Source organism: Micromys minutus (assembly GCF_963924665.1).
Source record: "Micromys minutus genome assembly, chromosome: 3".
Classification (NCBI taxonomy): domain Eukaryota; kingdom Metazoa; phylum Chordata; class Mammalia; order Rodentia; family Muridae; genus Micromys; species Micromys minutus.
In genome coordinates this window covers 48249131-48277007 of record NC_137972.1, presented here as the reverse complement: position 1 = coordinate 48277007, position 27877 = coordinate 48249131, and the positions used below count along the sequence as shown (strand labels likewise).

Genomic DNA, 27877 nt, shown 5'->3' with positions numbered 1-27877 from the left:
CTTGTAGGGACAGCTAGGGCTAGCTTCAGAGCAGAGGGCCCCTCTGTGTGGCTGTGCAGACAGCATTGTTTACTTGAACCTGGATCAAACTCCGAGAGCAGAGAGCTTGGGAGCAGCCGGGGCAGCGAGGAGACCTCCTAGGGATGTCTCTGCCTCTCACTAGCAATAAATCCACTCACCCTGGCTACGAATTCCTGACCCTGGTGGTGATGGAATTACATTAATCTATGTGATTACAAAGATGTACTTAACCAGAACTGTCACGAAGGACCCTTCCTTAGGCTCCGAGTCAAACAGAAAGCCCAGGGATCTACACTCTTTGCTTCTCAGCAACTACACCAACCAACGGCTTTGCTCTGTCATTGCAGAGGAATTGAAAGAACAAACTTGCAGGTCAATAAATGGCTCATCGGGCAAAGGGGCTTGCTGCCAAACCCAATGATCTGAGTTACATGCTCAGACCTATACAATAAAGAACGCCCAGAAACTGTCCTCTGACCTCCACACGTGTACTGTGACATGTGTGTACCTATGTACACACACACACACACACACACACACATTAAAATAAATAAAATTTGATTTGAAGAATTTTAAAAAGACAGGCTTACATTTTATCTTATTGCCCAATCCGAGCCCTACCATCGGGCATTCCAGCATTCTCCTTCTATATTCCTGAAGGAAGCTGTTCTGACCCTCCACTGAAGTCATCATTCAAATGATTTCGCTGTGCATTCCCATCTTTTCCCCACCGGGCTATATGTTTTATACCACTGACCTCAGAAAACCCTGTTGGAATGTGACATCCCCAATCTATTTTTGAGGAAGCCACTTGGTTGGCAAAACCAACCAAAGCTACCCTCTGCGTGTGCTGAAGCACAGGTGTGGGAAAGCCACCCCCAGCAACTGGGAACACCTGCTTTCGGCACACACTGGGCACACACTGCAAGCTTGCTCATGGTAGTGATCAGCCACCTGCCATTGGACGAAGTTGGCATGGAAGGGAGTGTCCGCAATTAACAGCAAGCACTTGTTAGCACAAAACAATCGCTGCTGTTTGTGCTCCGAGTGGGGGAAACCCTGGGTTTCTAGGGCAGTTGAAGGAAAACAAAACAGGGCTGGGCATGTCGCTCATTTGGTAGAGCGCTTGCCTAACATGTATAAAGTCCATCGTTTGGTCCTTAGCACTGTACAAATCAGGCGTGGAGGCCAGCAGAAGCCGGAGGGGCAGAAGTTCGTCATCCTGAACAATGTAGTGAATGAGGCCAGCACAGAACACATGAGACCCTCTCCCCTCAAATGAAAAAATAAACCAGAAAATGAAACAAAGCAAAGCCCAGGCCCTGACCACACTTTACTTTGTCAGTGCCTTAGCACTTAAGACCCAGGACCAAGCTGCATACAAAGGTACACGTTTAAATTCAAGGACCAAGTAGAAACGTCGGCAGAGACTTCACGTTTCTACCAAAATTAACTTGAGGGGCTGGCGAGATGGTTCTGTGGTTTAGAAGGGATCCTGCTCTTCTGGAGAACCAGAGGTCAGTTTCCAGCACCCATGTTGGGTGGTTCACAACCACCTGTAATCCCACCACTCAGGGATCTAGTGCCCACTTCTAGATCCTGTGGACACACATCTGTACTCATATATGAACACATTCAAGTGTAAATACACATGACACATAAATAAAAACAAGAAATCCTTTTGAAAAGCTAACTTGGAAATGGACCTCTTTTAACAAGAACATCTAAGCATGGATTTAAAAATCCCAAAACTATGGTTAATTTTCCTGGTTGAGATTGCCATGAGGACACATGCATAGAAACCCAGAATTTGAGCCAGGAGGCCTGTTACCTGCAAGTGCATAAAGACTTATCAGAAATGAACGGAAGGGTTCATTCTTGGCAGGCTGCCAAGAATGGAGCAAAGTCCGTCGGCTGGGGATTCTTAATTCCGTGATTCATATACTCAAGAATGCACTGTTGGAGAGCGGACGTACTTCCTAATACCTGCTAGTCCTTGGTGTAGCCTGGAAGAGGATCGGCTGAGGGGCCCCTTCTTCTCTGTATGAACTAGAACCCTATGCCACCCCTCAAGGTTCCCACTTCTCATGAGGATTGGGAGACGCTTAATAATCCCTAACAGTTAGAAAAGTGTACTTTCATGTCTGGCAGAAAACGTTGTAACAGGAGTTAACCAAACCACTATCTGAACTGGACCTAGTGTTTAGGGAGAGCACCTTATCTAAATTATGTGCTTATTGAAAAAAACCTTGGTTACTATTGGAAACACAATTTCCTTGACTGTCGGGAAGGTGTGGATAACACGGGGGGGGGGGGGTATGCTCCAGTTTCCTATTGGGCAGACAGAACGCTGCCCCTCATAGAAAATCCTGTTTCATGGGTGGGGCTGTGGCTCACTGGTAGTGTGCTCGCCTGGTATGTATGAGGCTTTGCGCTTGACTCCCAACCCTGCAAGTTAAGGAAACAAATAGATACCCATTTCTTTCCGTGAACTGTGGAATTTGGCCTTCAGTAGTAAACTCATTATCTTCTTCACTTGGACTTGACCCCATGCCCTTCCTTCTCTCTCCCCTTCTCTTTCTCTTTCTTAGATAAGGTCTTGTATATATCCCAGGCTGGTGTTTATTTTCTAGGAAGACCTTGAACCACTGGCGTCCTCCCACACCTAACATGACAGGCGTGGGCCACCGTAGCCAGTTTCCGAAGTTTAGGAGTCAAGTCCAGGATTTCCCAGACGCTAGGCAAGTGCTCTACCAGCTCAGCCACGCCCTCAGACCTACTCAGCTAGATCCGTTTACTAGCTCCTAGAGAAAATGGTAGTAAAAGTGGCAAGACCACACCACACACAATCCATTACACAAGATGAACTCACACACTTTTCAATTTGGCATGGTGTGAAAGTGGAATTTGGATGTTCAGCATTGATCTTTTCCCTGGCTAGGTTTGACTTTCTCATGATACAGTGGGAAGCTGCAGGCTCTAGTCAGTTATGAAGCCAGTACAGTAAGCAACCAGTACTGGGTTGCTAGTCTATGATGCTTAGAAAGTTAGGAGTACGAAATACATTCAGGCCCCGAGGACAGAGATGTAGCTCAGTTGGTACAAAGACTGTCTGGCATGCCTGAGGTCCTGGGTTTCATCCCAGTACTGTATGAGCCAGGTGTCGTGCTATAAACCTGTAATCACAACACTTTGGGGACAGGAACAGGCTGATCAGAAGTTCAAAGCTATTCTTGACTACATAGAGAATTGGAGCCCCGGCTGACCTACGTGAGAACGTGTCTCAAGAAATGAATTCAGGTTCTCGGGCTCCGTTCAAGACCCACTAAATCACAAAGGAAGTAAGTAGTCTGCACCCTATCACCTGGGTTAGGAGCCGGTGCAATGGCATCAACACAAAACATGCTCTGTGAGCAGTGACAGGAAAGTGACCTGAAGTGATGAACTGACCAGGGGGACCGACCCAGCCTTCTGGGTGCCCAGTACAGAAGGGCAGTTTCAGGAGGCTCTGGTGACACAGCATGACGCCATCACTCAATCCCTGAACATAGTCTTAGAGGTCAAAGATCCACAGTCACAGGGTGGCAAAGCTCAGACCAAGCCCTTGGTCAGCAGTCACGTCATAAGCAGTATCATTCCCATTTCACAGATGGGAAAACCGAAACTTAAGAGCTGAAGTGACTTAAACTCGCAATAAGGACAGAGCAGTTATAGTTCCAGGCATCACCTCTTCCAGGTTCCTCATGGAGGGGTCAGAAAAGCAGGAGGGGACAGGATTGACAAGGGGAAGATATTTTGAACAAGAGGCTTCAGAGATCCTTATTCTGGTGGCCTGGATGAATTCCTTCAGAGTATGTGTTCCATGGGTGGTGACTGCCTGTTTTTAAATCTAGAGTAAACAGAATTAATTTAAATGGGATTAACTTGAAGGATATGAGCATAGATAATAAGATATAATGTGTTATACATCTATCATTTGGTATTTCTCCAAGTAAATCAAACCACACTACAGGCTTTTTGTCGCCAAATACAACAAATCAGTTGACTTTTGCCATTTTGGGTGGGGAGGGTCCCATGTAGCCTAGGTTGTCCTAAAAACCTGATAAGTAGCTGAGGCTGGCCCTGAATTCCTGATCCTCCTGTGGCCATCTCCAAAGTGCTAGGATTACATGCATATATACTTATACCTAGCTCCAAATACAGGTTTTTGAAAACTGTCTTATATGTGCGATGAAGTCAGACTATAGTTATTTTCAGTGTGACTTTAAAACAGAGAGTGTGAACTCAGCCAAGAAGCCTGACTCTCAGATATTCCTGATGCCCAACTTTCATACTGACACTCATGACACAAAAACACTGATGGTAACATTCCTACCCATTGGCCTACTTATGTTACCACTGTGGGATAGGACGAAGACTTCCTGGAGGAAGTTCATCCGAAACCAATCCTGAACAAGGACAGTGTTCTGTGTAGCCAAGGATGACACTTGAGCTCAGCGTCTTCTTGCTTCTACTTCCCAGGTGCTGGGAATTCTGGCTTGTGACACCATACTCAGTTTCTGTGGTGCTGGGGAGTGAACCCCGAGCTTCAAGAATGCTAGGCCTTCACTCTACCAACTGAGTTTATCACTAGTTAAAAATATAGGACCCTTCCCTTCCCATCATCCCCACCACGAACATAACACTATGCTATGGGCTTAGAATCTAATGCCATCTTTTTTTTTTTTTTTTTTTTTTTTTGGAGACATAGTTTATCTACAGAGCTCTGGCTGTCCTGAAACTCAGAGTGATCTGTCTACCTTTGCCACCAGTGCGGGGACTAAAGACACATGCCATAATATCCTGTACCATTTCTGATTAATTACTGTAACCAGTTTAGAAAAACTGCTTATAGATAAGAGCCAATTCTATTAGCAGCTAAAATAACACACTACCTTCATCTTCTGCCTGTACAGGTCAAAAATACAAAGAGAACAATTTCAATGATCCAGGTAAGCCAGCAGAACTCACTAGTTCCAGCTTCTGACTTGACAGATGGAAAAGAGGCCCAGCTATGTTTGAAGAAGTAGCCAGGCCCCATGGTAACTAGTAACTGGTCCAGTAGACCCGAGAGTTGGATCTCAGAGACATGGAGTTGAGCCACAAGGTAAGAAGAAGAGCTTAGAGTTCCAAAGAAGGGAAGATTAGGTAGGGAAACAGAACCCTCCTAACCTCCTAAGTTAATGGAATCTGACCCTAGCTAGTCAATCCCTGGTCATACATTAATCAGGTGGTAGCTATTTGCAGAGGACAAAGCCAAAAAGAATTAAGTAACCATTGTGTGCACCTCTGCTGACAGACAGATTCCTCTTTCATCTCCACAAAGGAACCTTCTTCATGGGGCTCCAGGTGTGAGCCTTCATTCTTAGGCTGCTTCCAGTCTCCAGCTTCCTGAGATCTCTCAGCTCTGCCTTCAGAGAACAGTTCAAAGGGAATCCTTGGCTTCTCAGGATTCCAACCCCAGGCACGTGCTTCCCTCAAGGGATGCTCAGCATTGTGTGTATATGAATTTATTTGATTTTGTCTTTCTATCAAACCAAGGTGAGTGTTATTTCTAATTTGCTGATAAGTAAACTGTGGTTTGAGGCATCCTTCCCCTTCCCCCACCTCCCCATTGTACCAGAACAGACACAAAGGCAGCTAAGGGATACTTTGGAAAAAGACCAGCTAACCAGCATGATACGTATTATTAGTACCAATAAGGTTTGGGGTTAGAACTAGGTTTAGGACTAGGAATGAGGTTCAGTTGGTAGAGTGCTCGCCTAGTGTCTTAGTTAAGGTTTCTACTGCTGTGAAGAGACAGCATGACCATAGCTGTAATTGGGGCTGGCTTACAATTCTGAGGTCAGTCCAATATCATCATGGCAGGAAGCATGATTGCATGAAGACATATTGCTGGAGAGGTACTTGGGAGTAGTACTACACGGGCCTGGCTTGAACTTGGGAAACCTCAAAGCCCAGTGACACACTTCCTCTAACACCTCTTAATAGTGGCATTCCCTGTGGGCTTATGGGGCCACTTCCATTTAAACCACCACAGCTAGCCTACAGCATGGCTTGGTTTCAATCTTCAATACTGCAGAAACCAGGCCCGGTGATAGAGGCCTATTGTCGAAGGGCTCTTGAGGTGGAGGGAGGAAGATCAAAAGGTCCAACTAGTCATGCTTAGCTATACAGAAAGTTCCAGGCCAGCCTGGGAGCCATGAATTCTGTCTCAAAAACAAAACCTCTGAGCTCTACAGATAAAGAGCACTGGTTATTTTTCCGGAGGACCTGGGCTCAATTCCCAGCATTCCCATGGAGGCTTGCAATTGTCTGTGACTCTAGTCCCAGAGAATTTCAGGCACTAGGCACATACACCTACTTTCTGGCCTCAGCAGTTACCTGTCCAGGCACACTCATGGTACACAGACATATATGCAGGCAAAACACTCATGCACAGAAAATAAAAATCTTAGTTAGAAAATACAAACCAAAGCATCGAATTAGATTAGTTCCAAGTTCCCTGTTACTGGTTTTGGAGTCTTAGATAAATTAGCCATTATAAGCCCAAGTTTCCAAATTAAAAACCTCACTTTTCAGCCCAGCTATCCTGGAATTCACTATTAGTTCAGGCTGACTTTGAATGCATTCCTGCCTCTGCCTCTTGATACTAAGATAAAGTTATGTGCCACTATGTCCCAGGTTCCAAATTCATTTTAAAAGGTAGGGTGATGGTGACATGCTCATCCTGTTCTTGAGGTTATTGTGACAGATGTTAAAAGGTGCTGTTCACACTCAGTAAATGTTTGCCTTTCTTTCCTGTCTCAGTGCCCAAGCGAGACTCTACCCAACACTTCTTTCAGATCACTGCCTTCAGAGCAGGCTGCCAGGGGACCTGCTACCACTATGTTTTGTCTTATTTCATATACATGTATTTATTTTGTCTTTGAGGACTGCGGGCACGCCTGCCATGGCAAGGGTGTGGAGGTCAGAGGACAACTTGCAGGCGTCTGTTCTCTTTCCACTCCTTGGGTCCCAGGAATTAAACTCTAGTTATTAGGTTATCAGTCTTGGAGAGGAGTGCCTTTCCCACTGTGTGTGACAGTTACTGTGATACTATGTGACAGTGTGACAATTACTGTGATACTGTGTGACAGTTACTGTATCACTGTGTGACAGTTACTGTGATACTGTGTGGCAGTTTCTGTGTTACTGTATGACAGTTGCTGTGTCACTGTGTGACAGTTACTGTGATACTGTATGACAGTTACTGTGTCACTGTGTGACAGTTGCTGTATTACTGTTTGACAATTTCTGTGTTACTGTGTGACAGTTGCTGTGTCACTGTGTGACAGTTGCTGTGTTACTGTGTGACAGTTTCTGTGTTACTGTGTGACAGTTACTGTGTTACTGTGTGACAGTTGCTGTATTAGTGTGTGACAGTTGCTGTGTCACTGTGTGACAGTTGCTATGTCAGTCACTGTGTGACAGTTACTGTATTACTGAACTATTATTGTCATTGAGACAGCTCAGTAAATAATCTATTTTGTGTGTTGCCAGAGTAGATATTTTCAGCAATCACACTAAAATATTGGTTGTTAGTTAACTGAAATTCTAGTTGAACTTGAACTTCTAGAATTCTGTTTGCTCAGTCTGGTAACTCCAAGGATCTGTGATAAACTACAGGGAAAAGAAAATGAAAAGTAACTGTCACTTCTGCGTGGGAAGCAAGAGTCCATGACAGGGAGGGGTGTGTGATCTAGACACACATCATATTCACATAAGTTGTTGGTTGGTATCACCAAATTACTTGCTGGTGTCAGGACTCTTCTTCTCTTGGCCCTCTTGCAAAGACTTGTCCTGATACAGGACATCTGCTAGTGTTCTAGAAAGCTCTGTCAGTCAGCTGGAGCTCCTTTGTCATTACCTTTCCTCTGTGGCCAGACTTTAAGGTTACATTTAAAGTAACCTTAGAGTTACTGGACTGGGGCCAACTGTTAACATTTTTTTTAAGTCTAAAGAATGAGAATGTGATGAGAGTTTTTTTTTTTAAACCAATATCCAGTCTGCTGAGGACTCCAGTCATGTGTGCTTTGCAATGTCTACTCTTAACGGCTTGCAGAAATGAAACAAAAAACCTGTAAGAACTATTTAGGCTGAAAAGAAGGTTAACATAAAGATCTATAAATACTTTAAATAAAAATATTTTAGCTCGCATCATATTGATAGCAGCAGAAGAAGCCAGAGTTTTCAGGGACATTGGAGAGCTATTTACTTAATAGGTATGGAATTATAATTGTAAAATGAGGCAGTTTTAGAGATTGTCTGCCTATGGGGAATGCAGTGAATAGGAATGACCTGTACTCTTCAAATCCAGAGCTAGAAAACTGGAAGCCAGGAGAACAAAAATCTACATGCGTGCTGTCTTCTCCACAAGCACAGAGAGTCAGAACTGCAAATTTCCTAATAGAGGGGTCAAGACTATATATAGTCATCTTGAGGCCTGAAAGCTTTGCCAGTTCTTCCTGCCTTAGGTAACTCAGAGCACTGACAGGTGGATTGGCTGTGTTACCTATTGTCGGTACAGCTGACCGCAATGGTTCTGTTGCAGCCCCTGCCATTGCTCCATGTTTCCAGAACCACACCAAAAGACGTGCAAACACTCATCGGCAGGAATGCAAGATGCCTTCCTCGCCATGTCAGTCTTAGCTGCAGGATGGTGAGCCCCTGAGGAGTAGTTCATGCCCATCACTCTATTGGTACAGAAGACGGACCGGTCAATGTCTGAGCTAGCCAGCCATTGTCCACACCATACCGAGCTTCACTCCTGTCTCAGAGTCATCAGGAGTGCCCTGGCCAAGTCTACTCTTCTGGAGAGAATTTCAGTGGGTAAAGAGAAAAGGAGTCATCTCCTTGGAGGGTGTCTGGGAGGTGGGTTCTGTTTTCTTAGTTGTATCCCACTCTTCAGATGTTAAATATAAGGTAAGTTAAGGTACAGACTATACAAGCCGCACAACAGTGGTTATCGATATAAAACCCACAGAACACTGGTCAGAGTGTAGGTCAGACATTAAACACTGCTGATGTGACCCTTGTAGAACTCAGTGTATCTGAGTAGATTGAAAACTTGGAGAAATATGTTGGAAACTTTTTGTTGTTGTTGTTTAAGCCAGGGTCTTATGTAGCTCAGGCTGACCTGGAATTCACCACAAAACCCAGGATGATGACCTTGAACGTCTCACTCTCCTGCTTCTGCCTCCCAGGAATGTAGCATCAAGGGTTTCTTCAGTTTTATTTAGTACTGGGAATTGAGCACAGGACTTCGTGCATGTTGCCAAATGGGCAAAAAATGGTTTAACTTTAATCAAACATCATGAAGAACACACATGAAGAACCACCCTTATGTCTGTGTGTGGGTATGAATTCCTTTCTATATACCATAAAGTCTTATTAAGCAAAACCAAAACCAAACAAACAGACAAAACACACGCACAAAAAGAAAAAAAAAGACGTGTTTAGAGATATTTTTTTTAGCACGTATGAGTGTTCTGTCTGCGTGGATGTTTGTGTAATGCCCACAGAAGCCAGTAAGGGTGCTGGATGCTCTGGGTCCTAAGCTACAGGCTATTGTAAGCCTCCACATGGGTGGCTGAGACTAGCAGCACTAAGGTCCTCTAGAAAAGCAGCCAGTGCTTGTAACCACTGAGCATCTCTCTGGCCACCACAAACTCTTATTAATTCATTAATTCTGTCCTGAAATAATACAGACAAGTTCAATTCTGACAATTCCCATCTTGACTCTGCTAGTAAGTGTGTGTTACAAGTTTGTGTCTTCTTTGAGATTCAAGACAACCCCGAACACACTTGACTCACCCAGGGCTCCAAAGCGCAGTGTTCTTACCTGAAAACTGGGACAGCAATAATGCCATTTTCATAGGGCTGCCGGGAGGGTGGAGGAGATAATATAGCAGTCACACCAGGCTGCTATTACCTATCCAATGTCACTCGAGACAAACTGGGTTTCAGACAGGACGGCTACCATATCCATCACATAGTTTGGAGCCAAGTGCTTACATTCCAAAGTTCTGGAGCATCTAATACCTCTTGGCTCATGCAAGTTCTCAGTACAGTGCCTGACCTCTGGGAGCTGTCTGCTTGCTGTTGTTTACCTATGAAACCCTACTTTCCCATTGCATACAGACACCCTAGCTCAACATCCACATACTGCTCTTGCTCCACCACTCTACTTGCACTTCTCTCTTCCTTCTCCTCAGATTCCCCACATTATTTTACCCTAAACAAGTTCTGCTCAAGCTCTCCTTCCAAATGTCTTTAAAAATAACAAGCTCCGCCCCTCTGGCTTTTCTTCTGGCCAGGGATCCTTCGGAGTACTTAAAGTTAACTTTATCATAGCCAGTAGGAAGCCCTTGCTCTCAGAAGGCTCATTAGGAGTGGAGTGGGGACTTCCATTTGCTTTATATAGCTGACAGCCTGAATTTCCAAGTCAGTCCCTTGCACCGCAAAGATAACAAGTGCTTTGGTAACATAACACAGGCAAACAGAGAATTCCTGAAAGCTGACCCAGCTAGGCTTTATCACTGAGCCGGCAGCCACAGTGAGTTTGGAAAGGCAAAGGCGGTTTCGTTTGGTTTTGTTTTTAAGATCATGAAAGCTGAGCATTACCAAAGTAACTAAGTGGTCGGCTGCGGTTTGGAAGTGGAAAATGAGAGGCTTAGATTTTTGCTTCACTTCTGGGTCACAATAAGGGTCTGGTTAACACCTACCTTCAAATGGGAAGGAAATATTACCAATTTATGGTGGTGCTATAAAAATGTACCTATTTCCCATGGGAAAGGAACTTCTTTGGATGCCTGAGAACAATTAACTAGGGGTTGGGGGTTGCTCCAGCTTGATCACTACCAAGCTTCATGACATGTGAGCTGGGACTTGCTCTCTCCCCATAAATAAATGTAAAGAATTTTTAAAAATCTATCTTAAAAACACACAAATAGTGTCAGTTTCAGATACACACAGATGTTCACCATGACATTGTTTACAACAGCTAAAACATGGGCAATGAGTTGCATATGTAACAGGAGAATGGTACACACGTCTGTCCATTTGATGGATTAGGCAGATATGACAGCAATGCCTGTATCCCATCAATAAAGAAGAGGAGACAGGAAGGTCAGGAGGTCAAGGTCATCTATGGCTCTACAGTGAGTTCCAGGCACGAATAAGCTAGGTAAGACACTGTCTAAAAACAAAACTACAACCAACAAACAGCAGACAAATTCTGATGGTATATCAAAACGGCGATTCTCGGAACAACTCTGGTCATCTCACGAATATTAATTTGATCCTTGTACCAACCTATGACACATTTACAATTATTACAAGTTCTATTTTACATTCCAGGAAACTAAGGCTTGGGAAAGTAAGTTATTTTATTCTAGATTGTACAGGTAGTGCATGGAAGTCTTGGGGTTCGAAGGAGCGCTTTGGCTTCTACAGTCTTTGCGCTAACCACGATGACATGGACTGATCATATTTTATCTTACCTGATTTTCCTATATTAGCTCTATTAAGAAAATGTTTGGCAGAAGACTATACACTGCCCATCTGAGAGGAGATTAGACAGGGTAGGTGGTGTTGAATTCTTTTCTATTGTCACCTTCAGTGACAGGTACTCATGCCTTTTCTTCTTGTCATCAATACTTAATGCCTTTGTAAAATATACTTTGTAATTCAAAGTTCTTCTATTCCACTAACTTCCTCAAGACTCCAACATACAGATGAGGCTTGGGAAGAATAAATGGCTCATTCGGGGTGACGCTGATAGTTCGTGCAAGGTGCAGTTTATGTAAGACTCGGTTTATTGTCTCTCCACTACTTAATTTGAGATGGACAATTTCAAGAGATTGCTTGACATATCTTCAGCCTAGGGCTCCTCAAGGAAACTAGTAGAACCCGGCTGGACTCGAGGAAGAACTGGATAAGACTTGGCCTAAGCTTGTGCTTCCGTTATTAAATTTTATTATACATTTCTATGATCATACGTGTTAGCCACATGTTGAATTTCTATGCTACATATTTGTTATACTAACAATGCTATATCTTAGCATTGTCTGTAATATTTTAAAGTACTTTATTTTTTCTTAAAATCTTTGACCTTAATTTTTAAAAAAATCTATGCCCTTGATAATCCATAATAAGGGATCTTTTAATATTATAAATGTCTATGTTTTCACTGTTATTTTACCCTAGAGTATGGCTCGCTCCTACAGTTTCTATGCCGTGCATTGTTCTGTATAAAAATTACAAGTTTTTCCTGTGGTCTTCCCATCCAGACATGTGGGGGTCAGTCCTTTGACATATCCAAACGATTTTCTTTGTCCTTCTTTTACTCCACCTGTCCTCAAAAGTGTCCCACTGGCTATGCATCTTTATTTATTCTTGAATTTGAGCATACATTTCTCTGTGCCTTGGTGTCTATTCTCTGTAAGCTTTCTCTTAAAATGTTTGAATAAAAATCAGTCTTTGGGAAAAAAAAAAGACTTGGCCAGAGCTAAGTCAACAAGAGCAAACTACCATCTAAAGTTGAAATGAGTAATCCTTCAGAGTGGATTGCTCATAGCTTCTGTCTATGTCAGGTCCTGGGCTCCCCCTGAGACAAGCTGGTAAAACTAACCTTTCTCTTTTGTCTGCCACTGTGTTACTACAGCTTTCGTGGACCCACCTTTGTCTCAAGACTCTTCTCAGAAGTAGGCAGGAGACCAGACAGAATTTTGGTGTGGATTAAGGGGACAGTAACCACTGTCATAGCTGAGGTGGATCCTGACCCAGTGACCTTCACATTTAATTCACAGCAGCCTCATAGACTACACTGCCTTTCAGAGTCAGGAATGGGGAAAGGGGAGTAAGCGTTTCACACTATACAGAGGCTGAGGCCATCATAAACTGACTTTATGACTGACCATCTAACCACAAACTTTATGGATACACAAAATCATATACATACATGTGTAAATATACGTATGAAAGCAGAAGATGAATGGGGTTAGAAGTCGGGGGATAATGGCAAAGCATGATTTAATGCTGTGAAACGTCTTATAGAGTCAATCCCTATGCATAATGAATATACAACAATACACACACACACACACACACACACACACACACCATATACTCTCAATGAGAGCTGATGGTGGGTAGCTGAATGATGGGGTGTTTAGTGGAGCCCCCTAATCTATCATTCTGAATGCGCGGGGTGAAGAGAGTGGGTTATTCTTCACGGACTGGAAGCTGTGGAGTTTGGAAGGCATTATTTTACCAGCCCATTCCTGAACACAAAGCCTTGGCTGGGAAGGAGTATTGGGCAATGTGTAAATAGAGCCCACAGAGGTGCAGCGTTAGCCTGGCAGAGGCTGGGCTTCCAGTGGGTCGCTGGCCTGGGCTCTGCTTCCCATCGGAGGCCTCCAGCTCTGACAATTCCCACTTCTCTACCTGGGACCACTGCATTAAAGGGAGAGCACGGGAGAGGGCGAAAACCCACACACTCTCTGCCCATGTGGCCATCGGGACACTCCGCCCCAGCGTCAGCTCAGCAACAATGCGGCTGCTGGGTCAAGTGTCTGAAGGGTGAGGTTGCTTCAGGGCAGCTGCACAAAAAAGCCCCTACTAATCCCTTAACTAAGCAGCTGATGGATTTAATCTGTTTCTGCATACGTTAGAGCCCCTTACACACAGCATCATTATACCCTTAATAAAAGCACTGCACCCGTTCGCAAAGCTCTTTACAGTTTTCTCGGTAACCAACGTGATAGAATGCTGGAGCATCGGAGGGCTTCTGACTATGCTTTCCTGCCACTCTGCCCTGAAACACTGTGAGAAAGTTTCCTTCTTAGAGTCATTCGCAAAAAGAACAGGTTTCTCCGTGAAGGAAGAGGAGATCTGAGCAGCCAGCCTCAACTAGCTTTCTTTTGATTTTGCACTTATTATTATTTAAAATAACTGGCCCCACAGCTGGGGAGCCTCATTCTACACAGTACCGCCAGAAAAGGAATCATTACCTGGTATGATCTCCCTTGCTTTCCTGGAAAAAAAAAAGACACAATTAATATGTATGTATGCTAAGCTTAATGAATGATTTATTCTTGGTTATTTTCTCCCTCACAAAGTCCAGAGCTTTCTGTTAAGAAAGGTAAAGAATACACCACCTACAAGGTCACAATTGGTAAGCAAATATATGTACCCATGAGAAGTGTCTTGCCCTTAATAGAAGAGACTAATATGTAAATATGTTTTTACGTATTATATAATCTTCACACATATGTATGCGGAAGCACCGATAATCACCGATGCTTTTCTAAGGTCACAGGATAAATACATTTGCATTGAAGTGCCACACTTTTTAGACTATGACCCAGGTAAATCAACACACACTATTTACTTTTCAAACAAGTTCAGGAAAGGACTTAGCTTTTCAGCTGCCAGTGCCTTTAAGAATGAAAGGGCTCTTTACATAAGCTCAAGAAAGCGTGTACAAAAGTTGCTAAATTTAAATGAAAATTACAGCTGTTCTAACAACTGCGGCCTCCCAAGTTCAAGTAACTGCGAGTCCTTTTCCAGGAATATGGTTGGAACTCCGTTCCCTTAGTACAGTCTGAACTTCATTAGGTCTTAGAGAAACTAGCACATGCTAGTTCATGTAAAGTATTTTTAAAGGAGAGCCTGGCAGGTCACATCTTTCACCGATAAGTCATTTGCTGGTTTGAAAATCCATCGAGTTCTGGCCCCACGCAAAAGTTTCTTCAGAGTTGCAGGCACTTAGCAGGAAACCAAGGAACAAAAGGGAGCTGGTTAGGGGCAATGAGTAAACCCTTACCTGCAAAACCAGGGCTGCCAACTTGAAGATGGTCTCACTGTCTACTTCAATTTGCCCCTGTGGGTGGAAGAGGAGAACATCACTGGGCTGGAGCAAATGGCTGTGGAGCCGAGGAATCTGTCACAGCTTGGTACCTCCACTTAACACTCAAATGCAGAGCGTACCACTGCAAGGGAGGGGGGAGCCGGGAGACCTCAAGGAGGCACAGGAAGGACCGGAAGAATCTCTCTCTCTCTCTCTCTCTCTCTCTCTCTCTCTCTCTCTCTCTCCCTCCCCCTCTCTCTTCCTCCCTCCCTCCCTCCCTCCTTCCCTCTCTTTCTCTCCCCCACGCCAGTGGGTAGAAAAATTATGCTTAGAAAAAAACAAGCAACTTTGAGGCTACAAATTTTGACAATTTAAAAATGAAAATACTCAAATACGTTTTCTTTATCTCTGCAGTGTTAAGTTTTAAAGTCTGCAGATGTTCTATATTGGTTTGTTGTGGGTTTTCCTGAGATAATTTCCCCTCTCAGAGTCACAGCATGGTTACTTCAGCATACACATGATGCAAACATTATTAAGGCATAATTTCACTTCTTTGTCAGGAGCAGTACTGGTGAGTTAATATTTATTCCATCCTAGCTAAAAATGAGAAGTCTTAAACATCAATAGCAGGAAGAGCAAGGTCTAAAATTCTGTTGCTCTGAAAGTTTGATAAATTCAGATTCATCATTTTCTCATTCTTTTTTATTTCTCCATCTTTCAGGATCCCATGGAAAATTGGGGTCCTGGGGTTGATGGACAAGACTGCCTTTTTGATTGTTTGTTCGTTTTTGGTCTGGAGACATGCTTGAGTGTGGGCAAACACTTCTATGTTTGAAGGTGTGACACGTATAAACGGCAGGGCAGTACTGTGCAACATTACAACAGGAAGCAGGTCTAGAGGAACTTTGGGGTACATGTAAGGACTAACAGGTGCAGAAACAATGTCCCCAAGCCTATGCTGGCCAAGTGCATAGCCCTCACCTCTTCAAAGTGTGCAGTGTTTAAACGCCTGGGGATTGCCTGCTACTTTTTCTTCCTCCCTTTTATCTGTTGAACTGGCGCTCTAGCATTTGCTAGTTATTCCAAATCTATTACTGGGCATCATTAAATTGTTTTAAGCACAATAGGACATTTACAGGGGGTGCGTTGTACTCGTGAGGGTGGCTAGAAAGACTAAGATTGTCTTGTAGCATTAACTTGGTTAAAGTTCTCCAACAGAAAACAAGCCAGTGGTAATTCTTATAGAAACCATAGAATGAATTAAGCGACAAGGGAAGCCAGAGCTAGTGAGATGAAGGTAAGCAAGCCCAGTGATCTGAGTTCTATCCCTGGGACTCAAGAGAACCAGCTCCATAAAGCTGTCCTGACAGGAGCCCTCCCACCCCCATTAAAACACTAAAAACAGAAACACAGAAGAGAAAAAGGAAAAACCCCAGGGTATTAAACTAGCGGTGATAATTATCAGTTCCCTTCTATTAGAAAAATCGAAAACAACCCAATTCACCCATCAACACACAGTGGGTCCTCCCTTCTGAAACCCAAGGCAGAAAGAGCTGCTTCCAAGGTTTGCTTCCAGAGCTCACAGGACCCCAAGCCTTGGAATTCAAAGCTCGCCCACAATCTCGAGGAACTGATTATAAAATCAAAGAGAAACCAGGCTGAGCTCTGGAATCAATGGCCCTCTGTCTTCCCAGCTAGACACTGGCTTTCTAATCTCAGGGATGACAGCGGGTAATCCACCAGGTGAGGTGGGTGTTGATTAGATTACATTCTAGGAAGGTCAAATTCCTTAAATTCAAACAGAGAAACTCCTGGAGAATGAGGAGAGGGGCTGGCAGAACAACTGAAAAAGTAGATAAAATAAAATAAATCCCTTTGTTCCAAACAGGCCACATCTCAAAATTAAAGTCAAATTTGTCTTCACATTTTAGGGAAGAGAAAGGGTGTACTTTTTATTGTATTGTACAAATCAAAGATGAATAAAGTTAAGTTGAAATTTTCTGCCAACACCCTGGATTCCCACGGACTTCATCTGCCTCATCAGAGCCTTAGATGAGTCATCTGAAAAATATTCTAGACACCACCTTTTCAATTTAGCAAATGGAAGTTCAGCAGACAGATTAAAAAAAAAAAAGATACCCAAAGCAGATATCCCTTAGGGACCTGCCTCACCATTCTCCATCTCAGAAGGGTCATTAAATATTAAACATGCTTAAAGGAGGATCCGAAGCATGGGAAGTACCAGGCTCAGACAGCACCATGTGCAGGCATCAAACTCCAGCTTACCTTTCCTAGCTGGCCCAAACCCAGTTTGGCAGAAGTGAGGAAAGGTGGGGGAAGGGGAGGGAAGGAATGTCTCAAACCTTGTTCCAGAGAGGGAAGAAAACAGTTTGGCCAAAGCCCCATTTTCTCTTACAGTTTTTATTCTCCACATCACCTTACATATAATGTCCTGTTGATCCCAGAGGCAAGCCATCCTGGGCCCCAAGACCCATCACTGTAACCTGACTCATTTATAGAGTTCACTAAACAATGAGTCCACCAAGAATAACCCACTTGCCCATTTCTCAGCATTTTCATTTGACAAAAGTCAATGAAGACTTTTAAGAGTTCTTAAAAGTTCATGCCTGAAGTAGCACATTAAAACTGCAGACTGCCCAGGGCAGATTTTTATTTTTTTACCTCCACCATGGTAACAGAGAAACCAGATACAGGGCAAGCTAACACTTGAGACTCAGAGGGAGCTTCTCACAGAGAAAGGTGAGGGCATCCTTCAGTGGGTTTCCATGACTGCCAGCAACAAACAAAGCCAGAACCAGGAGCCAGATGATGGGGCTGAGCACACAAAGGTAAGCCGAGACAGTGTCCTGGCCTTCCCTCTCATGGCTACTAGAGTTGACCTACCAGGTCACCTTCCACCTGGCTCCTGTGCCCACTGTGCTAATGAGGTGAACTCTAGGTCCCCAGTTAAGGGGATGAATAAAAGAAAAGTCCCAGGACCAGAAAGGGAGCAGAGTGAAATAGGACCCAATGAGTTCAGTCAGTCCTGAAGATCAGGGAGATGGCCTGTAGCTTCCAGTCACAAGTGGCTCTGGACTTCCTGTCCTGTATTCTTCCTGCTCGGCTCTGCTCAGTTAACCTAAAATTTCATTATCCAATCACTCTCCAGCAATCTTCCAAACGCACACTTTGGACAAAAAGTGGGTTCAGGCAAGACAATAAAAAATGACCCCAAACATTGTCTGTCAGTGATGGAGCTATGTGACCAACAATCACACATTCTAGAGGAGGGCGGGAATCAGGTTTGAGGACTGTGTTCAACCTGGACAGATGTTGTATTTCATGGAAATGTGTTCTACCCCATAGCAATGGATATTAACAACCTGATGTAAACTGACAAACTGTTGGGAGAAGTCAGTTTGCCTCTCAATCGTTGTTAATTATTTTGAGAGTAAGTTTATAGTAAGAAGAAGAGAAATTGCAAAACACCAACAAAAAATGCGCAATCTATGAATTGCATGGGGTAAAAAATGTTTTATTTTAAGAGCTGATGATTGATCATGTATGAGGTGTGGGATGAGTCAGAGGATGGGTGGAGTGATGTGAAGTTCTGTGTTCTCAACAGGATACTGTTGCAGGAGTCTTTCTGGAAAAACCGCTCTGATACCAGAGAGATTGAAAGAGAGATCCCTTCTCTTCAATGGTAGACTGACCGAAGCTAGGGCAGCTCCTGAAAGGTTCCAATGATGGACTCAATTTGTTTTTTATTTATACTCCAAAGCCATAAGCTGGGGCAGGACAGCAAGCGGACTTTATAGAAGGGTGCATGGTAGTCAGCGGTTGTTAAGGGCAATGACCCAGCGTTTCAGTCATTTCTGCAGGTCGTTCTGTTTCAGATAGCAAGTGAAGTCATGCTTGGTGAATTGTCAGCACAAGCAATGCTTCAATTAAATCACTGAATAAGTCAACAAATCAGTGTCTGATAATTGGTCTTTTCTACCTTACTCTACTTCAACACGACCATGGCACACATGAACTCATGAGCACCTGTGTTTACTTGTACGGGACCTTCTCAAGACTAAGCCAACAAGATGAGTCAACATTCTAGCAGGCATTGTTGCAAAAGCAAAAATGAAAACGAACACAAGAACAACAAAAAAGAAAAGGATGTTGTGTTGGTTTGAATGTGAATGACCACATAGACAAATATTTGAATGTTTGGTTCCCAGTTAGTGGAACTGTTTAGGAAGAATTAGGAAGTGTAGCCTTGTTGAAAGAGTTGTGTCACTAGGGGTGGGCTTTGAGGTTTCAAAAGCTCATGCCAGGACCAGCCTCTCTCTGCTTCCTGTTCATAAATAGTAAGTGAGCTCTCAGCTACTGCCCCAGTGCCATGGCTATCTGCCTGCTGTCATTCACCATGCCATGATGATAATGGATTTACCTTCAGAAACTGTAAGCAAACTTCCAATAACATGCTTTGTTTATAAGTTGCCTTGGTCATGGGGTTTCTTTATAACAATGGAACAGTGACTAAGACAGATATGAGCCTGACAAAGTGATTTTTGGGGAAGCATCCAGAAAAAGTGAAAGGGTGGGGAACTTTGGGTAGATAGACTCAAAATACCGTGTATACATATAAGAAATTGTCAAAGATTAACTAAAAGACATTTAAAAATTGACTTCTCAGAACTAAGCAAGATGTTCCCTAAGCTGGAAAGCTGGGTGTGCTTAAAGGCATCTGCCACTAAGCCTGACAACCCATGTTTTTCTGTGGGACCCATGGTAGGAGGACAGAGCCAACTCCCACCAGCTTTGCTTTGCACCCCACTCTCATTGCATACAGGCAACACACATACTACAACACACATACTGCAACACACATACTGCAACACACATACAACACATACTACAACATATAGCACACACACTACAACACACATGCTGCAACACATATACAACACACATACTATAACACACATACTGCAACACAATAAAACACATACTACAACATATATACTATAACATACATACAACACACATACTACAACACACATACTATAACACAAATACTATAGCACATATACTGCAACACACATACAACACACATACTACAACACATATAACACAACACACATACAACACACATACTACAACACATATAATACAACACACATACAATACACATACAAACACATACAACACACATACTACAATACATGATTAAAAATACTAGAAAGGTTGCTGCTTGCATTGGTGATCTGAGTGCGTTTATTTTAAAAAACCATCTAATGAATTTGGGCTTGGGAATGGGTCAGAAATCCCGGCAGCTTCTAAACTGACCCTAAACACATGTCTGTCATTTTTGTTTATCAAATGTTGTACAAAGCCTCATTCTCAAAACTGATGATTAGAACACCAAAGTATCAGTCAGCAGTGTCAAACAGTCAGCCAAGATTTCATTTTTATGTAAAATGAACAAATAGCTCCATCTCATTAGTATACAACTTTGCTCTCATATTTAATAATTGGTAAAATTGCTTGTAAATTGCTTTAAAATAAATTTATGTCAATATGTGATGTGTGAATTTATGTTATATACCACCAGTCAAGTAAAAAGTTTTTGGGCACAAAGGCTTCATGGAATTTAAAAAAAAAATTAGGAGCTCTGCCCTAGGTTGCAAGCTCGGAGCAAGTGGCTTCTTTAAGGATTATTCCATCTAGGATGCTAAGTGGTCTACTTACTTGATGCATATCGTTTCTCCAGTTGTGACGACTAAAGTCATCTCCAGACACTGCCAAATGTTCCCCTAGGGACAAGACTGCTCCTAGTTAAGGACTGCTACTCCAGAGTTTTAATGGTTTATTCTTTAGCTGATCCAGAGTCACCAGAAACCCACATAATTGAGCCCTAAGGGTTAATCCTAGATAAAACAGCTTTTGGGGAAAACTGTGGCTCAGCATTACTCTCTGGCTTGAAAAAACGATGCAGCACCACACAGCAGTCATTATTTTAATAACCCCAGGTGGTTACTGAGGACACTGCTGATTACATCATATAATAGCCCTTTATGAGGACCCATGGGAGAAGTTTCCAAGCCTTAGTACAGAGGTTGACTACGTTCCTTCCTGCTTCCTTTAAACCTTAGTAACCATGGTGAGCTACACAATGCCAAAATGCTACCATGCTTTACCTCTTAGGAAAAACTAGGTTTATAGTTGCGTGCTGGCAGCTTTGCATTCCTCAAACTTCGTTTAGTTTTACACTAATTGTCTTCCTCACAGCATCTAATTATTTCTACTTATTTTCGTGAAGATAAGTCCGGTTTCCTCGATTACTCTATATGACTTTTAACGACTGATATGGGTCCAGCAGGATGGACAGAGCACAGGCAGCTGCTTTTGCTCGTGTTCATTTGAGGTCTTAACTTTGTGATTCCCTCTGCTCTCTCAGTTTCTGGGATTACAGGCAAGTGGCATCATGCCCAGACAGCTAGATGAATTTCCATGCATGTGTGTAACAGCAGCCACCTGTGACTACACATCCATGCAGGCACCAATGCACCATGGTGCATGCTTTTCACTGTCCTTCACTCCAGACCAACTCCTGCTGACAGAGACAAATGACTAACTACTGTAATTTTAAATAGTTTAAAGTCTCCAAACTCTCCACTCTCTCACCCCTTTATTTGGACAGGGTTTGTCTGTGTAGCCCTGGATATCCTGGAATTCACTTTGTAGACCAATGGCCTCCAACTCAGAGATCCTCCTGCCTCTGCCTCCTGAGCGCTGGGATTAAAGGCATCCACCACAATGCCTGGCTTCCAAATTCTATTAATGATGTGCTCTGCACCAACACTTAAGATGTTACTCTGGTTGTTTGTTTTGTTTTGAGACAGGGTTTCCTATATGTCAGGCCAGCCTCCAAGTTCCTATAGAGTGATCTTAAACTCCTGATCCTCCTGCCTCTACCTCTTAAGTACTGGGATTGTAGTCAGTTGCCACCTTCCCAGTCTTATAAGTCACCTCCAAGTTCACATGTAATTTCATCTATATCTATTTTATCTGCTTTGTTCTGTGATACCATGTCAAATCTGTTATTCCATAAAATTGATTCAATATTCCTTATATATCTGATAGGATAAATAAATTCCTTTTTTCATATTAATCTTTGACATTATCCTCAATTTATATGTTTTTCAATTTGAAAATAATCTTGTGATATTTTTTTTAAAGTACCCCATTTGTCTTCCTGTTTGAGAGCACAGCACATTTCTCCTGAAACTGCTTAGCAACGATTGTAATTAGAGTCTGTACTATGAAGGTCATTCAGATTGGATGCTAGAATCAAGACTCCATATTTTATATTTTCCTTTATTGATGGGCTATCCTTCTCCTTGTCTGGTGACCATCCTCGAATAGGATTCTTCACGAAAGTTAATGATGTCAACAACCTCCTGTGACTTTACTCCCATTTCCAGGCAGGTGGTACTGCTGTCTCAGTTCTTTGCACCAAACAAAATGTATCTGAGTTTATTGTATGTTGACTACACCATACTCCTCTCTCCATCTTCTGCTGGACTATAAGTTGGGCTTGGACCAACCTTACTCTGCATTACATGCCTTGTGGTCGAGGTATATAATATATAACAATCCAAGGCACACATGCCACAGATATATGTATGTGTGCCCATTACAAAACAGTCATTAGCAATGTTTCGGGCACGATATTGATAACAGCCAGAGTGCAAACTCCGAGACAGCCATCAGTGGATAAACACATGGTGGCAAACCTTCTCTGATAGGGTTTCTTTGTGCAGCCCTGGCTGTCCTCAAACTCTCAGTGATCCACCTGCCTTTGCTTCCCCTAGTGCTGGGACTAAAGGCATTCATCACCACCACCTGGTCATACTGGGGACTCTTCTGCAGCAGTGAAAATAAATAAACTGTGACATGGCTGCACTATCTCGTCCCACTCTCGTGAAACCTCACCGAGCTGTGCACTTAGGTTCTACACACTTTGCTCTTTGTACTGATGCTTCAATGTAAAGTCATGAAACAAACAGCACTCCAGTCTCATCCCAGCCTCTCTCCATCTTTTCCAACAGCGACTCCATCCTCTGTCCTAAGCTGCACCACACTGAACGTGGTGACCATTCACACCTTCTAACACAGTACACACCTTATGTGCCTTCCTTATGGCCTGCTAGATAGAATCGTCAATGACATGGATGTTTATCTATTATGTCCCCAGCATGGTCTTCAGGACCCAGAATACCTCCTGCTAGGTAACAGTAAGATTTGTAGGCTATACACAGATCACTGAGAATGGTGAGTGATGAGGATATAGGGCATGCTTTTTATAAGAAGTGCTTCTTCTTTTGTGGAGTCTTGTACACTGGATTTGTGTAATATTTTAACTTAGGGTAAACAAACTTGCAAATGCTTCATCTTTTTGAACTGTGAGGATATTAAACAGGCTACACCTATGAAAGTTATAGGTGGAGTATGTGAGTGGTGGTTCTAATCACACAGATTGGAGACTATACACAGAGAAGTGTCAGATTCCAGAAAGACTCTTCTGGCCTCACTGATTCATATATGGCAAGAATACAAGAACACCTGGCCCTTGTACCTCAATGACTTTGGAAGCTGGAAAGAAAAATTACAGAAAGATAAGCTAAATAAATCGTACCACAAGAAAAAAGTGCAGAGTTTTTATGGGTGTGTGCACTAATTGCAAAGACACAAGCAGCGCAGCCAGAGACCAGAGTATCTGCAGACAGCGTCTCAGAAACTTGATCACAGTGAAGATAGGAGTGGAGATGGAAAGAGAGAGGAGGAGAGAGAGGGAGGTGGAGGGGAGGGAGGGAGAGAGAGGCAGAAGGAGAAAGAGAAGGAAGGAGAGAAAGGAGGGAGGGAGGCAGAGGCAAAGGGGAGGGAAAGGGAGAAAAGAGGGAGGGTGAAGGAGGAAAGGAGGGAGGGAAGGAGGAAGGGAGGGAGCAAGGAGGAGAGAGAGATAGAGAGATAGAGATAGAGATAGATAGAGAGAGAGAGAAGGAGAGAGAGAGAGAGAGAGAGAGAGAGAGAGAAGGAGAGAGAGAGAGAGAGAGTGAGAGAGAGAGAGAGAGAGAGAGAGAGAGAGAGAAGGAGAGAGAGAGAGAGAGAGAATAAGCACCTAGCTGTCAGCTCTAGGGGAATGATGCAGATGAACTTGTAAAGACGGACAGAGAGAAAGGAGGGTAAACTAGCCAGACTATGCTTTCCTTGGGTGCAGCCCAGGCTGGTGTGAAGTTTACTTTCTGTCAAAGGTAGATAGAGGACTTGAAAGTTTGTTCTTGAAACAAGATTCCAATTCACTTAAAAAGAAACCAGAGCCTATCCCCCATGAAAAGGAGAACTGGCTGATTCCAAAGCCATAGCAACAACAACCAAAAAAAAAAAAAAAAAAAAAAAAAAAATACAAGGAGCTCCCGGGCTTGTGGCACAGTGTCAGAGATTGAGGAAGTGGGCAAAGGGTTGAGACTGGGAAGGGGTGGCACAGGACTAGAGACAGGCAAGAGAATCTAACCAGGAGTTACTGTTCTGTCTGCTTTATATAGGTAGCCCTTTCTCAAGAAAGCAAAGCCAAACACAGGGCAAGCAAGTGATGTAACAAACCAAAGAGAATGGGATCCAACTTAGAGAGGACGCCATCAGCCACGGTGGGAGGGGCCGAGAGCATCAAAATGAATGGCAGCCTAAAGGGCAGCGGAATGAACACGGAGGAGCCCAGGACCCTGTGTAGATTCCTTAAAAATACTTTCCAGGATAGGGACTGGGAGGAAGGAAAAGTTGTTCTTTAGAAGAAAGTTGAAGGTGCCAGACTTCAAAATGGCCGTTGACAGTGTCCACATGGTTAACTGACTTGAAAGGCCACCTGATGACCCAAGCAGTTTGGCCATGACTGTCAGGGAAGAGGACAGTCTCCAAGTATCCATTCCAGGTAATTTGTTTATTACAAAGAGACAAGGTGGCTTCACATTGAAGAAACCAAGCAGACATCAGTTTAACTCTACTCGGGAAGCACTGATTCTGTTTGCCTCCTATGAGGCACCCTGAGGGGCATAAGACCATTTCTGGAGCATCCCCATGGGGGGACCATTGCAAGACCTGCGCTCTCCAGTCTTGGGTGTGTAGCAGAAGACTTGGGGTTCTGAGAAGGGACCCAGGAGCCAGGCTCACTGAAGCAGGGCAGGATGTGCGTTTCTATGTGTTCTCCTTGTTTCTAGATGATTCAGAGACGCACCCAACCCGACATAGGGTTGGAACTGCAGAGTTAAGCGAGTCCGCAGTGGAGAGGCATTTTCCAATCTGCTTAGTCTCCTCCAATGTGGTCATATAGTAGCAGCCACAGGAAAATGGGACCCCGGTGCTTGGGCGTTGCAGGCATGGCAGGGCAAGGACAGTATGAGTTCTTGAAGGGTCCTGGGTCAGACAACAGAATTGTTAAAAAGCAAACCAAACCAAACCAAACATTAGAACCAGAGAGAGCTGAGCCAGGACCGTGGATCACACACCTACAGTGTGAACTGTGGGTCATGGCTAAGAAGTGTTTGTTTATGTTATTAAAGCCTGTACAACCATCAGCTAGGAAGGACCTAGCATCCAAGACATATCCAAGGTAAGTGTTTTTGAATGTGTTACTCTGTTCTTTGGTGTGTGTTTTCATGTGTGTCCATCCACGTGTGTCTGCGTGTGCCTGTGGAGTTCAGAGGTTAACCTCAGGTACTTTTTCTCAAGAGTGCTGCCACCATGTTTCCTAAGGCAGTGCCTCTCACTGGGAGCCAAGGCTAGCCAAATTACTAGGTTGACTCAAGTCAGTGCCCTGAGGATGTTCCTGTTTCCACTTCCACAGCCTCAGGATTACACACATGTCCCAGGCTAGGATATATATTTTTAAACATGTATTCTAGGGATGAAACTAAGACCGAGATGTTTCCCTAGACCCCCTTCTGTTTTTTCTTTTACTTGATTATTATTATTATTATTATATTACTTTTCATAACGTACTTATAAACATAGTTAATCACTTTCTCCCTCTCTCAACTTTTTTTTAAAGCTAAGCTTCATTTTCAGGTTTATTTTTAACTCCCCCAACCGTGTGTGTGTGTGTGTGTGTGTGTGTGTGTGTGTGTGTGTGTGTGTGTGTGTATGTTGTGTGTGTGTGTGTGTGTGTCTGTCTGTCTGTCTGTCTATAGCTGTGTGCACATGACTGCAATTACAGCAGAGGCTGGAGGCATGAGATCCTATGGAGCTGGAATTGCAAGCAGTTGTGAGCTGCCTGCTGCAGTCCCCAGGTTCTCTGCATGAACCAATGACAAGGTCATCGGTATCTTAATCTCCCAGCCATCTCTCCAGCTCAAAGCTAAGCTTTGGATGATAATCCTAGCAGACTATGTGTTCCCTTTACTTCTGCTCTCATTCTTGAGCACCTCTTCCTCCCCTCAGCCTGAGGGTGGAGGCCCCGCTGTATCCCCAGGAAGAGGAAGCTATCACCCAGCCAAATGTCAGACTGGCTCTACCATTCCACCTTTTTAATAAGCTCTTGGGTTGACACATTTTCAAAGCAAGGGAGTGAATGTTTATGAGTCTGCCTTGGAAATTGGAGACATAGTGAGGTGCAGCCAAATAGTTATATGTGCAAGAAAGACTGGGAGACTAAGTAGGTCAGGTGCTGCTAATAAGCATACAGATTCTAAGGCTCCCACATCTGACACCCAAGCGAAGACAACCAAGGAAGAGATGAATAACCATTATGAAACAGTGAGAACCAGGTGCTCAGCTTCTGTCCTCACCTTTACACATGTAAGATTACATACACAGCAAGCTTTAATTACAGCCTCCTAATTGCTTAAATGCAGCCTGGCACCAATTTACAACGACAATTTGAATTTGTAGTAGGAGAACATTCTGATAGAAAACTAGTCATTTAAATAAAAAAGTGCAAGGTGCCTACAAGGTAATCAGAGCTGATTAGAGGGAGAAAAGAATGAATCAGGAGAAAGTTATGGTTCTGATGTGAAAATTAAGCCTTTGAGTGAAAAACATTCTCTGCTAAAGTTACTGCCCTATTTGGATGCTTCACAGAAGTAAATACACGGAGATAGATTTTATTTTTCAGGAGTACTGTGTCTCGATCTGATTATGTATTGCATCCATCCACACACCCACCAACATACCTACCCATCCATCTACCTACACATCCACCCACCCATCCATTCCCCCCTCTACCTACACATCCACCCACCCATCCATTCCCCCCTCTACCTACACATCCACCCACCCATCCATTGCCCCATCTACCTGCACATCCACCCACCCATCCATTCATCCATCTACCTACACATCCACCCACCCATCCATTTCCCCAGCTACCTACACATCCACCCACCCATCCATTCCCCCATCTACCTACACATCCACCCACCCATCCATTCCCCCATCTACCTACACATCTATCCACCCATCCATTCCCCCATCTACCTACACATCCACCCACCCATCCATTCCCCCATCTACCTACACATCTATCCACCCATCCATTCCCCCATCTACCTACATATCCACCCACCCACCCAACCCTCTGAGCAGCACATACAACACTCCATGAGCTGGAGTCCTGGATTAAATCAAAAGGAGAAAGTGAGACCAGCTCCTGTCTTCATGCTTTTCTTCCTGTGATAGAATCCCTTCCTCCCTGTGGTCATGGTCAGCTAAAACCAGTCACTTTGGCTACCAGTGACTGAACTGGGAGGAGATTCATAACTGGGAAGGAACACACTGAGGGCTTCTTGAGGACCAGTGGTGTTCTGCTTTGACACTGGCACTGGCTGCACTACCTCGTCCCACACTCATGAAACCTCACCGAGCTGTGCACTTAGGTTC

At 43.7% G+C, this 27877-nt stretch overlaps 1 protein-coding gene across 3 annotated transcripts in view; it reads right to left on the bottom strand.

The window, feature by feature from the left end:
* Positions 1–27877, bottom strand: part of FRMD4B (FERM domain containing 4B) — a 221295-nt gene that overhangs the window by 48652 nt on the left and 144766 nt on the right. For all 3 annotated transcript variants that reach the window (XM_080913704.1, XM_080913703.1, XM_080913705.1), the window contains exons 6-7: positions 14930–14986; positions 14115–14137 (exon numbers count right to left, since the gene is read on the bottom strand). In XM_080913704.1, the coding sequence (XP_080769830.1) occupies positions 14115–14137; positions 14930–14986 (80 nt within the window). The remainder of the gene's footprint in view (positions 1–14114; positions 14138–14929; positions 14987–27877) is intronic.